Raw genomic sequence first — 16,154 nt, 5'->3', positions numbered from 1 at the left:
CAGAAAACCTTGCTCTGCCAAATCTGTCAGACATTTCCACATAGTTTTCACAACCCACCATGCAGTATTTGTTTACCACCATTATGCAGATGAAGCCAGGTTCTGAGAATTGTAAATTATATAACTTCATTTACTGTGAATAGTAGGTCCAACCCCTCTCAATATTTCTTCCAAGAATGGGCAGGCGGGTAGGGGGGTGCAATACCATGGAGAAGTTTAGAATTGGGTAAAACTGAAAAGGACATTATCAAGAAAAAAAAAAAGAAAGAAAGAACACTCAAGACTGCTTTTATTTGGGTATCTTCCCTTTTATCTAATCACATAAATGTATGTATAATATATCTATTATTTATATAGCTTTTATGTAGATACAGATATCTTTCTTTTCTTAACTCCTGAATATCCTTTCTGGCAGCTTGTCTCAGGTTGGTATTTGCAGTCTATGGTATTCTTAATATGAGTTAATTTCCTGATAAATGTGGCTGAATTTAACTCAAACATATTTAAAATCAACAGCTGTCCAGACGAAATGCAATTATTTACACTGAAAACATCATTCTCTTTAAAGTTGAAAAAGTGGATACAATGGACACATACAGTCTCAGAGATTTTGACCAGTGGTCACACAATCCAGACAAAATACCAGAGGCACAGCTCCAAACCCAAGGGAGAAAGAGGTTGAGTGGCAATTGAGCGGTGGTAGGACTGGGTTTGTGAAAAAGTCTGCATGAACGTGCTTCATATGATAGTCTCAGAATTGTGTCCAGTTATGTTTAACTGGCAGCCTCGTTGAAAGTTTACCTAGATCACTAATCAGTAACAGCTTCGGAAATGGGAGGCATTTCTCTGTCCCTTCTTTCTCATCTTAGAATGGGCATCAGTTGCCCATGTTTTAATTACTTTTCATTTGTTCAACCAAGGATCTGAGTGACCCTGTCACTAACACTGTTTTCATTGCACAGTAGACCATGTGCTGGGTGGGCTTCCTGAAGAGGATTAATGAGAGCTAAGTACAGAAATCTGCTCAGGTTATTAAAGGCTAACAGTGATTGTTCTAATGTGTCTGTTTATTATGCACATTATCTCCTCTACACTTATATTAACCTAGTCAATGTGTTTGTCAATTGTTAATATCTTTTTGTTGCAGATACAGATGTGGTGTATAAAAGCGAGAATGGACATGTCATTAAACTGAATATAGAAACAAATACTACCACATTATTATTGGAAAACACAACTTTTGTAAGTAATGAATAATTAATTACTTTAATCATTTCAGTATTGTTTAGAATGCTCTCTTGGTATACATAATGGTCGTTTTTTTCAGCTTCAGCACTTACAGAGCTTTTCAAGTGAAAAGTTAAGGCTGGGATATTATTAGAATCAGTAGATCTATTGATAGAAAATTCCCATGTGACCATCTGCTCTGTTTTCTCCCCAATTATCCTTTTTAGTAAATGAATAAGTGTTTCTAAGAATAATATTTTTTTAGAATGAATATTTATTCCAATATTTTCTATGTAAGTTTAGCCATACAAATGCCAAAATTTAAAAAAAAAAGGTTAATATAACCCAAGTCATAACTTTTTCTCCGCCTTTACTTTTCATTCTTCCTGACTTGTTTCTAATTGTGGTTTTCGAAATCAAGTAGAAGGCAGGCTTTCTAAAACTGGCCTTTAGTTGGAGTTGATATGCTTTACTTTTATAATTAAGCATTCTATCAGTATCATTTATCTTCTCCAGAATCACTGTTTGGCCTAACAATGATCCAAATAACTGAATGTATTTATTTTGCTCTCATAAATGTATATGAACTTTGGGGTAAATTCAGTCCTCTTAAGGTTAGATTTAGCTATGATTACTTATTGAGTAAGTGACAATGAATCAACTGTTTCAAATGTTCAAAATCTAGGATCAAACACCACTGAAAAATAGTTTAAAGCTATTTGCTCATTGTTTTATACAATCAAAGGTTCAATGTATTGCCTATTAGATGAGTTCCTATGTTATAACACATGAACTAAGGCCTCAGAAGACCTCCTATACAAATTAAAGGAAGAAGCAAACCATCAGACACTTTTTGTACTTATTGCTACTTGTACATCTGGAATAAACATTTGGACTTCATGTTTGTCATAGGGTGGCCAGGTGGAAGAGATGAAGTGAAAACTTCTGTTGTTAGTGTTTTTATTTTTTAAGAGAAAAGTGGTTGTTGAAATCATGCAGTGATTATATATGTATATATTTGTTAGACTAAATTAAACCAACCAGCTGAGGTACTTTAGCAATTACGTTATTAACTAACTAATAATGGCATTTCTATTTTTAAATGAATCAGTTAATTCACAGATATTAGAAGAGCAGATACTCTGAATGCAATGATTTATAGTACTTGTGGAATATAAGCCATATTGCTCACTTTCTTAGAATATTGATTTCCTTGGGGTAGGTAATGCTTACCTTCCTGAAAAAGTTTAACAAACAGCATAGAGCAGTATCTATTATTTCTTAACTGGTTGGTCCTCGGGGATACTAGAGAAGAGGCTAAGGAATCATCGAGAGATGCTGAAATCAATGGGAAAGAAGCCTCCATATGAGATAGGACAGGAGGTAGAAAGCAGGAATCAGTAATTATGACAGCTAATGGTTGGCTGATTAAAGTCAATGCAAATTAATTTCAATAAAACTAGTTTGGAGAGCAAAATTAAATGAATTTTTGTATTTGTTTCCTTTATTATAAAGTAACATTTTTGATGGGGGTTATAGACCTTTAGTGGTCAAGTATTTAAGTTAAGAATAACCACGTAGTACGTGAATATCTGGTTATGTGACTGTTCCACACTGATCATCCCCTTACACAGGTTAATGAGGTCTTCTATTGGTCACTAATTATCTTTTTTTTTTTTCAGCATTTATTCCTTGCTTTCTTAGTCTCTTTGGTACATCAGAAAAGGAACAGAACAAACCTTGTCGGTTATTATTTCATTCTGTCGTTGGTACTTCGTACTTTACACCAACCCCACCTCATTGTAGTTTTCTCCATGTGTTAATTAATGCCATTTTATCTTTATGCTTGTATGTTTAATCTTCTAAAAATCCTTCTGAGGTCTATTTCTGCTCTTTTCTATGTTGGCCATGACTCTTAATTACCACCGAGTCATATTTAACAAATATTCTAATTTACTGATCTTTTAAGATTCATAGGCTCCCTGAAGACATTCATCTCACGACACAGATAATGAAGCAGTTTATAAGTCCTAGAGGCATCAGAATTCAGTGGAGGAGGCTGAGGATAAAGATTGGAATGCGCCTTATGTTTCCAACTAGTTAACTCAGAACCGCAAACAAAAAATACAAATTAACACGAATCCAGATGAATTCAAAGGAACTTATTTAATCATTTTCTCCTTCTAACTCCAAGATAGCATTATTAAACACACTTGTGTTTTAAAGAGCATGCTAAGCTAAAGTCTGCATACGCTTTCTCTCTCAGGCCATACTCTTGGGAAAAAAATCCCTTATCAGAGCATAAAATTTTTATTTATCGCGCAGTTTTTTTTCATTGAGCAATTAGCAATACTTTAATGACAATTATAATTAATTGGATTAGATCACTATAAGAAGCTTTGTAGTAAAGTGTACCAAGGCAATTGAGAAAAAAAATTATTACTTAAAATGTGAAAACAGAATAGCCTATTGTATAATAAGACATATTTTGCAAAAAAATGTGACTGCCAGTTTATTTTAAAACTTAATATAACATCACATTGTTATTTCTCTGCATACATACATTTTAAATATGAATGGTGGGCCCTTTTAGCTATGTAATCATGGTTAGCAGACACTATGAGTAATGATAATATTGGCTGTGACAGTCAAAAATAAAACAAAAGTAAATAATTTTCCTGAAATAATTGGCTTACGTCTTAAGGCATTCTTTTAGAGTGAAGATAGGTGGACTTCTAATGAAGGAGAAAATTAAAGTGTATATAACTTTTTGAAGAGGAGTTACATGAAAGGAGTGATTTAGCCCCAAAAGTGCTCTTAATCATTTTTAAGTGTTTGAAAAGTTATCTCATAAAGCCACAACTATTTCAAACAAAAGCTCATTCACAGTGTCATAATGAGGAAAATGTTTCATAAGTATTAGCTGTATTCTGTCTACTGGAAATAATTTGAATATCTCCAGTGGTCTTGGCAAAAAACACCAGCATTCATAAATAGTTCTATCAAATTTCTGAGATTAGAAAGGAATTGGAAACATGATTCTGAGCTACATGCTTAAACATTACTAATATTAAAAAAAAAAAAAAAGCTTGTGTACTAATATGGAAAGGGAAACTAAATATCTGTAAGCTTTTAAAACTATGCTATAAAAATAGCCTAAAGCATAGAAAGGAAATTCACGGTAACATTCAAGGGAAATGTTACCTATACATGTTTTGGTCCAACTATTTATTTATAGGTCATTACAAAATAGTAGGTTTGACTAGAACCAAGGAATATTTATGGACTTATCATGGATAGAGATAGCATCAGTTGATTTGCATACCACTGCAGTATTTCTTTTTTTAGCATCTTTATTGGAGTATAGTTGCTTAACAATGTTGTGTTAGTTTCTGCTGTATAACAAAGTGAATCAGCTATACGCATACATATATCCCCATATCCCCTCCCTCTTGCATCTCCCTCCCACCCTCCCTATCCCACCCCTCTAGGTGGTCACAAACAACGAAGCTGATCTCCCTGTGCTATGCGGCTGCTTCCCACTAGCTATCTGTTTTACATTTGGGAGTATATATATGTCAATGCCACTCTCTAGCTTCGTCCCAGCTTACCCTTCCCCCTCCACGTGTCCTCAAGTCCATTCTCTACATTTGCATCTTTATTCCTGTCTTGCCCCTAGGTTCTTCAGAACCTTTTTTTTTTTTACATTCCATATATATATATATGTTACCATATGGTATTTGTTTTTCTTTTTCTGACTTATTTCACTCTGTATGACAGACTCTAGGTCCATCCACCTCACTACAAATAACTCAATTTCGTTTTATGGCTGAGTAATATTCCATTGTATATATGGACCACATCATCTTTATCCATTCATCTGTCGATGCACACTTAGGTTGCTTCCGTGGCCTGGCTATTGTAAACAGTGCTGCAATGAACATTGTGCTCCATTAATCCTTATGAATTATGGTTTTCTCAGGGTATATACCCACTAGTAGGATTGCTGGGTCATATGGTAGTTCTATTTTTAGTTTTTAAAGGAACCTCCATACTGTTCTCCATTGTGGCTGTATCAATTTACATTCCCACCAACAGTGCAAGAGGGTTCCCTTTTCTCCACACCCTCTCCCGCATTTATTGTTTGTAGAATTTTTGATGATGGCCATTCTGACTGGTGTCAGGTAATACCTAATTGTAATTTTTATTTGCATTCCTGTAATGATTAGTGATTTTGAGCATCCTTTCATGTGTTTGTTGGCAATCTTCATTGGAGAAATGACTATTTAGGTCTTCTGCCCATTTTTGGATTAGGTTGTTTGTTATTTTTATATTGAGCTCATGAGCTGCTTTAATATTTTGGAGATTAATCCTTTGTCAGTTACATTTTTTGCAAATATTTTCTCCCATTTTGAGGGTTGTCTTTTCATCTTGTTTATGGTTTCTTTTGCTTTGCAAAACTTTAATGTCTCATTAGGTCCAATTTGTTTATATTTCCATTTCTCTAGGAGGAGGGTCAAAAAGGATCTTGCTGTGATTTATGTCATAGAGTGTTCTGCCTATGTTTTCCTCTAAGAGTTTTATAGTCTCTGGCCTTACATTTAGGTCTTTAATCCATTTGGAGTTTATTTTTGTGTATGGTTTTAGGGACTGTTCTAATTTCATTCTTTTACATGTAGCTGTCCAGTTTTCCCAGCACCACTTATTGAAGAGACTGTCTTTTCTCCATTGTATATTCTGATCTCCATTATCAAAGATAAGGTGACCATATGTGCGTGGGTTTATCTCTAGGCTTTCTATCCTGTTCCATTTGTCTATGTTTCTGTTTTTGTGCCAGTACCTTACTGTATTGATTTCTGTAGCTTTGTAGTATAGTCTGAAGTCCAGGAGCCTGATTCCTCCAGCTCCGTTTTTCTTTCTCAAGATTGCCTTGGCTATTTGGGGTCCTTTGTGTTTCCATACAAATTGTGAATTTTTTTTTTCTAATTCTGTGAAAAATGCCATTGGTAGTTGATAGGCATTGCAATGAGTCTTTAGATTGCTTTGGGTAGTATGGTCATTTTCACAACAATGTTTCTTCCAATCTAAGAACATGGTATATTTCTCCATCTGTTTGTATCATCTTTAATTTCTTCCATCAGTGTCTTATAGTTTTCTGCATACAGGTCTTTTGTCTCCTTAGGTAGGTTTATTCCTAGGTATTTTATTCTTTTTGTTGCAATGTTATATGGGAGTGTTTCCTTAATTTCTCTTTCAGTTTTCATCATTAGTGTACAGGAATGCCAGAGATTTCTGTGCATTAATTTTGTATCCTGCCACTTTCCCAAATTAATTGATTAGCTGTAGTAGTTTCCTGGTAGCATCTTTAGGGTTCTCCATGTATAGTATCATGTCATATGCAAACTGACCGTTTTACTTCTTCTCCGATTTGGATTCCATTTATTTCTTTTTCTTCTCTGATTGCTGTGGCTAAAACTTCCAAAACTTTGTTGAATAATAGCAGTAAGACCAGGCAGCCTTGTCTTTTTCCTGATGTTAGTGGAAATGGTTTCAGTTTTTCCACCACTGAGAACAATGTTGTCTGTGGGTTTGTCATATATGGCCTTTATTATGTTGAGGTAAGTTCCCTCTATGCTTACTTTCTGGAAGGTTTTTTCTTAAATGGGTGTTGAATATTGTCAAAAGCTTTTTCTGCATCTATTGAGGTTATCATATGGTTTTTCTCCTTCAGTTTGTTAATATGGTTTATCACATTGATTGATTTGCATATATTGAAGAATCCTTGCATTCCTGGGATAAACCCCACTTGATCATGGTGTATGATCCTTTTAATGTGCTGTTGGATTCTGTTTGCAGGTATTTTGTTGAGGATTTTTGCATCTATGTTCATCAGTGATATTGGCCTGTAGTTTTCTTTCTTTGTGACATCTTTGTCTGGTTTTGGTACCAGGGTGATGGTGGCCTCATAGAATGAGTTTGGGCGTGTTCCTCCCTCTGCTTTATTTTGGAAGAGTTTGAGAAGGATAGGCATTAGCTCTTCTCTAAATGTTTGATACAATTGACCTGTGAAGCCATCTGGACCTGGGCTTTTGTTTCTTGGAAGATTTTTAATCACACTTTCAATTTCAGTGCTTGTGATTGGTTGTTTCTTATTTTCTGTTTCTTCCTTGTTCAGTGTTGGGAAGGTTGTGCTCTTCTACGAATTTGTCCGTTCCTTCCAGGTTGTCCATTTGATTGGCATATAGTTGCTTGTAGTAATCTCTCATGATCCCTTTGTATTTCTGCAGTGTCCGGTGTTACTTCTCCTTTTTCATTTCTAATTCTGCTGAGTTTAGTCTTCTCCCTTTTTATGTTGATGAGGCTGGCTAATGGTTTATCAATTTTGTTTATCTTCTCAAAGAACCAGATTTTAGTTTTATTGTTCTTTACTATCGTTTCCTTCATTTCTTTTTCATTTATTTCTGATCTGATCTTTATGATTTCTTTCCTTCTGCTAACTTTGTGGGGGTTTTTTTGTTGTTCTTTTTCTAATTGCTTTAGGTGTAAGGTTAGGTTGTTTATTTGAGATTGTTCTTGTTTCTTGAAATAAGATGTATTGCTATAAACTTCCCTCTTAGAACTACTTTCACTGCATCCCATAGGTTTTGGGTTGTTGTGTTTTCATTGTCATTTCTTTCTAGGTATTTTTTGATTTCCTCTTTGATTTATTCATTGATCTCTTGGTTATTTAGTAGTGTATTGTTTAGCCTCCATGTGTTTGTATTTTTTACAGTATTTTTCCTGTAATTAATATCTAGTCTCATAGTGTTGTGGTTGGAAAAGATACTTGATACGATTTCAATTTTCTTAAATTTAGCAAGGCTTGATTTGTGACCCACAATATCGTCTATCCTGGAGAATGTTCCTTGAGCTCTTAAGAAGAAAGTGTATTCTGTAGTTTTTGGATGGAATGTACTATAAATATCAATTGAGTCCATCTTGTTTAATGTGTTATTTAAAGCTTGTATTTCCTTATTTATTTTCATTTTGGATGATCTGTCCATTGGTGAAAGTGGAGTGTTAAAATCCCCTACTATGATTGTGTTACTGTCAATTTCCCCTTTTATGGCTGTTAGCATTTGCCTTATGTATTGAGGTGCTCCTATGTTGGGTGCATAAATATTTACAATCGTTATATCTTCTTCTTGGATTGATGCCTTGATCATTATGTAGTGTCCTTCTTTGTCTCTTGTAAGCCTTTATTTTAAAATATATTTTTTCTGATACGAGAATTGCTATTCTAGCTTTCTTTTGATTTCCATTTGCATGGAATATCTTTTTCCATCTCCTCACTTTCAGTCTGTATATGTTCCTAGGTCTGAAGTGGGTCTCTTGTAGACAGCATATGTATAGGTTTTGTTATTTTATCCATTCAACCAGTCTATGTCTTTTGGTTGGAGCATTTAATACACTTACATTTAAGGTAATTATCTTTATGTATGTCCCTATTACCATTTTTAAAATTGTTTTGGGTTTGTTATTGTAGGTCTTTTCCTTCTCTTGTGTTTCCTGCCTAGAGAAGTTCCTTTAGCGTTTGTTGTAAATTTGTGGTGCTGAATTCTCTTAGCTTTTGGTTATCTGTAAAGGTTTTAATTTCTCTGTCAAATCTGAATAAAATCCTTGCTGGGTAGAGTAATCTTCGTTGTAGGTTTTTCCCTTTCATCACTTTAAACATGTCCTGCCACTCCCTCTGGCTTGCAGGGTTTCTGCTGAAAGATCAGCTGTTAACCTTATGGGGATTCCCCTGTATGTTATTTGTTGCTTTTCCCTTGCTGCTTTTAATATGTTTTTTTAGTATTTAATTTTTGATAGTTTGATTAATATGTGTCTTGGTGTGTTTTTCCTTGGTTTTATCCTGTATGGGACTCTCTGTGCTTCCTGGAATTGATTGACCTATCCTTTCCCATATGAGGGAAGTTTTCAACTATAATCTCTTCAGATATATTCTCAGTCTCTTTCTTTTTCTCTTCTTCTTCTGGGACCCCTATATTTCGAATGTTGGTGCGTTTAATATTGTTCCAGAGGTCTCTGAGACTGTCCTCAATTCTTTTCATTCTTTTTTCTTTATTGTGATCTGTGGTAATTATTTCCACTGTTTTATCTTCTAGGTCACTTATTTGTTCTTCTGCCTCAGTTATTCTGCTATTGATCCCCTTTAGAGAATTTTAAATTTCATTTATTTTGTTGTTCATCATTATTTGTTTGCTCTAGTTCTTCTAGGTCCTTGTTAAACATTTCTTGTACTTTCTCCATTCCATTTCCAAGATTTTGGATCATCTTTACCATCATTACTCTGAATTCTTTTTCAGGTAGACTGCCTAGTTCCTCTTCATTTATTTGGTCTGGTGTGTTTTTACTTTGCTCCTTCATTTGCTGTGTATTTCTCTGTCTTCTCATTTTGCTGAACTTACTGTTTTTGTGGTCTCCTTTTTGCAGGCTGCAGGTTCGTAGTTCCTGTTGTTTTTGGTGTCTGCCCCCAGTGGGTAAGGTTGGCTCAGAGGGTTGTGTAGGCTTCCTGATAGAGGGGAGTGGTGCCTGTGTTCTGGTGAATGAGGCTGGATCTTGTCTTTCTGGTGGGCAGGTCCACGTCTGGTGTTGTGTTTTGGGGTGTCTGTGAACTTATTATGATTTTAGGCAGCCTGCCTGCTAATGGGTGGGGTTGTGTTCCAGTCTTGCTAGTTGTTTGGCATGGGGTGTCCAGCACTGGAGCTTGCTGGTCGTTGAGTGGAGCTGGGTCTTAGCGTTGAGTAGGAGATCTCTGGGAGGGCTCTCGCTGATTGATATTACGTAGGGCCAGGAGTTCTGTGGTGGTCCAATGTCCAGAACTTGGCTCTCCCACCTCAGAGTCTCAGCCCTGACTCCTGGCCAAGACCCTGTCAGCCACATGGCTCAATAGAGCTGATAGTTAGGGACTTCCCTGGTGGTCCAGTGGTTAAAACTCCATGCTTCAACTGCAGGGGGCACGGGTTCAATCTCTGCTTGGGGTGTTAAGATCCTTGGGTGTGTTGTGGGTTTTACTGTCTTTTTTAGGAAGAATGCACAGATAGGTAGAAAACTTGGGGCCAGTCCTGGTGGGCTGCCATTGCAGTATTTTTATTTGTTTAAATTTCACTTATTCTGCCACTGAATATTTGGGGTGGGGGATCGATAAAAATCTTTTTACCACCAAAATATCAAGGAGCTTATTTTCTCATTTATGTTTGAGGAAAGAGCTACGTGTTGGAAAAAAAAATAGAATGGCACAAGCAATCATTTGTTGGATAAAGACAACCAAAATTTCACCTCTTAAAATTTGAAATAAAGAAAGGTTATCAGGGTTTTCTGACCACCCAGGTGTTTCACATGCTGGCTATAATCATGGAGGCTTTATATGTTAAAAATCTGGCCTCAGACAAGGCATACAATGATGGCAGAGTAGGAAGACCCTGAACTCATCTCCTCTCACGGGCATACCAAAATTACAACTATTTACAGAACAACTATTGATAAGAAAGATCGGAATCTACCAGAAAAGATCTTCCACAACTAAAGATATAAAGAACGAATCACAAGACACCTGGGGGTGTGGGAAGAGTTATGGTATATTCAAGACCCATACCTCTGGGAGAGTGATCCACAAATGGGAAAATAGTTACAACTGCAGAGGTTCTCCCCAAGGAGCAAGGGATCTGAGTCCCGTATTGGGCTCCCCAGCCAGGGGCACCAGAGCAAGAATTGGAGCCCCAAAAATGTATGGCTTTGAAGGACAGAGGGGCTTACTTTCAGGTGATCCAGAGGACTGTGGGAAATAGAGACTCCACTCTTAAAGAGTGCACACACAATCTCACACACTGTGGGACCCAGGGAAGAAACAGTAGTTTGAAAGAACTGTGGGTCAGACCTACCTGCTGATCTTGGAGAAGCTCCTGGAGAGGCAGGAGGTAACTGGAGCTCACCCTGAGGATATAAATACTGGCAGCAGCCATTTTGGGGACCTCCTTCTCTCATGTGGAAACTGATGCTGTCAAGGAATATTTTGGAATCCTCCCTCCTGCTTATTAAAGTCAGGACCCAGCCCTGCCACCCCCACCTTCCAGCCTGTAGATGCCAGTACTGGAATCCCTCAGGCCAAGCAACCAGCTGGGTAGGGACACAGCCCCACATACCAGCAGACAGGCTGCCTTAAGACTCCCTGAGCCCATACCTTCCCCTGGACATGGCCGTGTCCACCAGAGGGTCCAGGACCGAGACCCACACACCAGTACACAGGCACTAGACCCAGGACCTCCAGGGCCCTGCAGCCAGAGACCCTGGGAACCACCTCTGCCCACCAGTGGGCAGGAATGATCCCCAGAACCCCCTGGGTCCTGGCCACACCCACCAGCCAGCCAGCCCTAGACTTGGGACCAGCCTCATCCACCAACAGTCCAACACCAACTCTGTGACTCCTGGACCTAGGACCCAGCTCTGCCTGCCAGCAGGATGGCACTAGCCCCAGGACCTAACTTTACCCACTGGTGGGTGAGCACCTTGTACTCCTCTGCCTCGTTATATATCCCCACTCTGCAGTGAGCCAGCACCAACTTTGTTATACCATAGAACCTGCAGCCAGTCATGTAAGGAACCGGCCTAACCCACCAGCAGGCCAACACTAAATCCAAGAACGTAGCCCCAAAACCATCCACCCCAGAACCTAGTTCTGCCCCAGAGTGCACCAGCACTAGGGCTGGGCCCCCCAAGGGTTCCACAGCCAGCTGCCTTGTGACCTGACCCCACCAACCAGTGGCTGGCAATCTCCACACAAGGCAGGGCCTGACAACCAACCAAACCAGGAGCCAGCGCCGCACTTACCAGACTGTCCACAGTAGTTAGCCCACCACAGCAGAAGAGCCCACACAGCCCACATAGGGGCATCCCTAGAGCATATAACTCTGGTGACCAGAGGGGTATGTGGTGCTGAGATGCACAGGATGTCTCCTACAAAAGACCACTTCTCCAAGGTGGAGAAACCTAACCAACATACAAGAAATAGGAACAGCAAATTAAGCAAAGTAAGGTAACAGAGGAACATGTTCCAAACAAAGGAACAAGATAAAACCCCATAAGAACTAAATGAAATGGATAGAGATAGGTGATCTAACAGAATGAGTTCAAGGTAATAACAATAAAGATAATCAATGAACTTGAGAGAATTGATGAGCAGAGAGAGAAGTTATAAGTTTTTAACAAAGAGTTAGAAAATATAAAGAAGAACCAAATAGAGATGAAGAATGCAGTACTGAAACAAAACAAAAGAAACAAACAAACAAAAACACTAGAAGGAATAAACAGTATCTTAAATGATGCAGAGGAATGGATCAGCGAGTTGGAAGACAGAGTAGTGGAAATCACGAATGATGAACAGAAAAAAGAAAAAACGAATAAAAAGAAATAAGGACAGCTTAAGAGGCCTCTGAGACAATATCAAGCATAGTAATATTGATATTATAGGGGTTCTAGAAGGAGAAGAGATAGAGAAAGGGGCAAAGAACGTATTTGAGGACATAATAGCTTAAAACTTCCCTAACCTGGGAAGGGAAGCAGACACTCAGGTCCAGGAAGCACAGAGAGTCTCAAACAGGATCAACCCAAAGAGAACCACACCAAGGCACATTGAAATTAAAATGGCAGAAGTTAAAAATAAAGGGAGGAATATTAAAAGCAGCAAGGGAAAAGAGCGAGTTACCTACCAGGCAACTCCCATTAGACTATTAGCTAACTTTTCAGCAGAAACTCTTCAAGACAGAAGGGTGGCACAGTATATTTAAAGTAATGAAAGTGAAAAACCTAAAACCAAGGAAACTACCCAGCAACACTTTTACTTGGATTTGAAGGAGAGATCAAAAGTTTTACAGACAAGCAAAAGTTAAGAGTTCAGCACCACCAAACCAGCTTTACAAGAGGTGTTAATGAGACTACTCTAAGTGAAAAAGAAAAGATCACAACCAGAGACGTGAATATTATGAAAGGAAAAAACTCATTGGTAAAGGCAAATATACAGTAAATATATTTTGGATATTAACCCCTTATTAGTCATATAATTTGCAAATATTTTCTCCCATTCAGTAGGTTGCCTTTTCATTTTGTCAGTGGTTTCATTTGCTGAGCAAAAGCTTTTAAGTTTAATTAGGTCCCTTTTGTTTCTTTTGTCTGAGGAGACAGATCCCCAAAAAATATTGCTACAATTTCTATCAAAGAGTGTTCTGCCTATGTTGTCTTCTAGGAAGTTTTAGGTCTTACATTTAGGTCTTTAATCCATTTTGAGTTTATTTTTGTATATGGTGTGAGGAAATGTTCTAATTTCATTCTTTCACATGTAACTGTTCAGTTTTCCCAGCACCACTTATTGAAGAGACTGTTTGTTCTCCATTGCATATTCTTAGCTCCTTTGTTGTATATTAATTGACCATAAGTGCGTGGGTTTATTTCTGGGCCCTGTATTATGTTCCATGGATGTGTGTGTCTGCTTTTGTGCCAGTACCGTGTTATTTTGATTACTGTAGCTTTGTAGTGTAGTCTGAAATCAGGGCACCTGATTCCTCCGGCTTTGTTCTTTTTTTATTAAGTTTGCTTTGGCAATTTGTTGTCTTTTGTGGTTCCATATAAATTTTGCAATTATATGTTTCGTTCTGTGAAAAATGTCATGGGTATTCTGATAGGGATTCCATTAAATCTGTAGATTGCCTTGGATAATATGGGAATTTTAATGCTATTAATTCTTCTGATCCACAAACATTGGATATCTTTCCATTTCTTTGTATCAGCTTCAGTTTTCTTCATCAATGTTTTATTGTTTTCACAGTATAGGTCTTTCACCTCCTTGGCTAAGTTTATTCCTAGGTATTATATTCATTTTGATGTGATTTTAAATGGGATTGTCTTCTTGCTTTCTCTCTCTGATAGTTCATAAGTAATGTATAGAAAAGCAACAGATTTCTGTATATTATTCTTATATCCTGAAACCTTACTGAATTCATTTATTAGCGCTAAACTTTTTTGGTGGATACTTTAGGGTTTTCTATATATAGACTCATGTCATTTGCAAATAGTGAGTTTTATTCCTTCCTTTCCAGATTGGATGCCTTTTATTGCTTTTTCTTGTCTGATTGCTATGGCTAGGAATTTCAATACTATGTTAAATATAAATGGTGAGTGTGGGCATCCTTGTCTTGTTCCTGATTTCAGATGAAGAGCTTTCAGCTTTTCACTGTTAAGTATGATGTTGGCTGTGGGTTTTTCTTAAATAGCCTTTTTATGTTGAGATATGTTCCATCTACACATTCTATTCTTTATAAAAGAAATAGTAATTAAAGATTCATTTCATAGAGATAATCTTACATCTTTATACTTTGTATACACTTACATATTAAGTAAAACAAACAAACAAACAAATTCACATTGTAAGTTCCCTTTATTTGGAGCAAAGCATTTATGTTTATAATCTCTCCTTCAGTTTAATACTATTTTTACAATTCTGTGGCTTTCTTCTTTCTTATCATTTGTTATGTCCCATAATTTTTATATGTCCCTTAAATATTAACATTTGAGATTTTATAAATTATAGTATAATTACAAATAGAAATATTATTCTTAATCTCCCTCATTGACATGTTTAAGAACAATATAGTGAAAACATGGTTGGAAAAAATATATATAGTATATTGACCTATCTGATATGACAGTCACTAGCCACATATGGCTATATAAATTTATTTTTAAATTAATTAAAATCATGTAAAATTAAAAACTCCATCTTTTAGTGACAGCAGCCACATTTTAAACATTCAATATCCAAGTGTAACCAGTGGCTGCCACACCAGATGATGTTCATACAAAGCCTTTCCATTACCATAGGAAGTTCTTCTGCACAGTCTGATATACATGTATATATAATAAAAATAAAAGTTTTCCTCCATATCACTCAGTACTCCTTTTTGAGGGTAGCCATGTACATATTTCTGCTCACCAAAAATGACTCCAGAAATATGTCTGTGGGTCTTCTTACATCTGTACATAAACAATATATTTCAAAATATATGCACTCATGTGTGTGTGGGTATTTAATTTCAACAGCATGGATGGTCTCCCCTTTTCATCTACTTAATAATATAGCCTGAAGGTCTTTTTGTATGAATGCTTTTGTTTTTCTCTAATATCATTTAACGAGTACATAGAATTCCCTTGCATAATGCACCACCATGTATTCATTTCTATTATATTCCTGTAAATACACTTGGCAACCATTTTTGAAATATATTTGTAGGCTAAATTCATAGAAGTACTATTGCTGGGTCAAAAGAAATGTCAATTTGAAATTTAATAGTATCAAATTGTATTAATCAGATCCACCAATAGTATATGATATTGCCTGTTAACCTACTCTGGCCATCACTAATATTGCCAACATATTAACTAGTATCAATTTGGGTGATGAAAAAATAGTACTTAATTGTTATATTGATTTGCAGTTATTTAATTATGAATGAGATTGAGCATTATCTTGTCATATGTGCCTTGACAATTGGTTCATTTTTTTCTATGAATTCCTTTGCATAACCTTTTATAATTGGGACTTTGCAAGTGAGACACATGTGCAGCAGCATTTCATCTTTACATATTTCTACTTAGCTTGAATCTCACTGGAATCATTCATTCACCACCATCTGCAAAGTCCAGTGAAAGTTTTTTTTGTATTTCAAATGTCTTATTAGACCTGTATCTATTATTAACTGGTGGAAGAAGGAATGAATAATGAGCGTTAGTGAAGGAGGAACAATGGGAGGATTTGTGAGTAAATGTCTGTAATGAACTCATTTAGCTTTAAATACCTATTTAATATAAGAAGAACCATCTGCCCTATAAAGTGTTAG

The 16,154-nt window shown here is 36.7% G+C and overlaps 1 protein-coding gene across 12 annotated transcripts in view; it reads left to right on the top strand.

Moving 5' to 3' along the window:
* The window catches only part of DPP10 (dipeptidyl peptidase like 10), a 1,275,593-nt gene that overhangs the window by 936,859 nt on the left and 322,580 nt on the right, over window positions 1-16,154 (top strand). For all 12 annotated transcript variants that reach the window (XM_027082608.1, XM_027082602.1, XM_027082610.1 and 9 more), the window contains one exon: window positions 1,148-1,242. In XM_027082608.1, coding sequence (XP_026938409.1) covers window positions 1,148-1,242 — 95 coding nt within the window. The remainder of the gene's footprint in view (window positions 1-1,147; window positions 1,243-16,154) is intronic.

The sequence above is a fragment of the Aethalodelphis obliquidens genome, unplaced genomic scaffold (genome assembly GCF_003676395.1).
Source record: "Aethalodelphis obliquidens isolate GAN/ISIS:26980383/991018 unplaced genomic scaffold, ASM367639v1 scaffold47, whole genome shotgun sequence".
Taxonomy (NCBI): Eukaryota; Metazoa; Chordata; class Mammalia; order Artiodactyla; family Delphinidae; genus Aethalodelphis; species Aethalodelphis obliquidens.
This window is presented reverse-complemented; position numbering and strand designations above follow the sequence as displayed.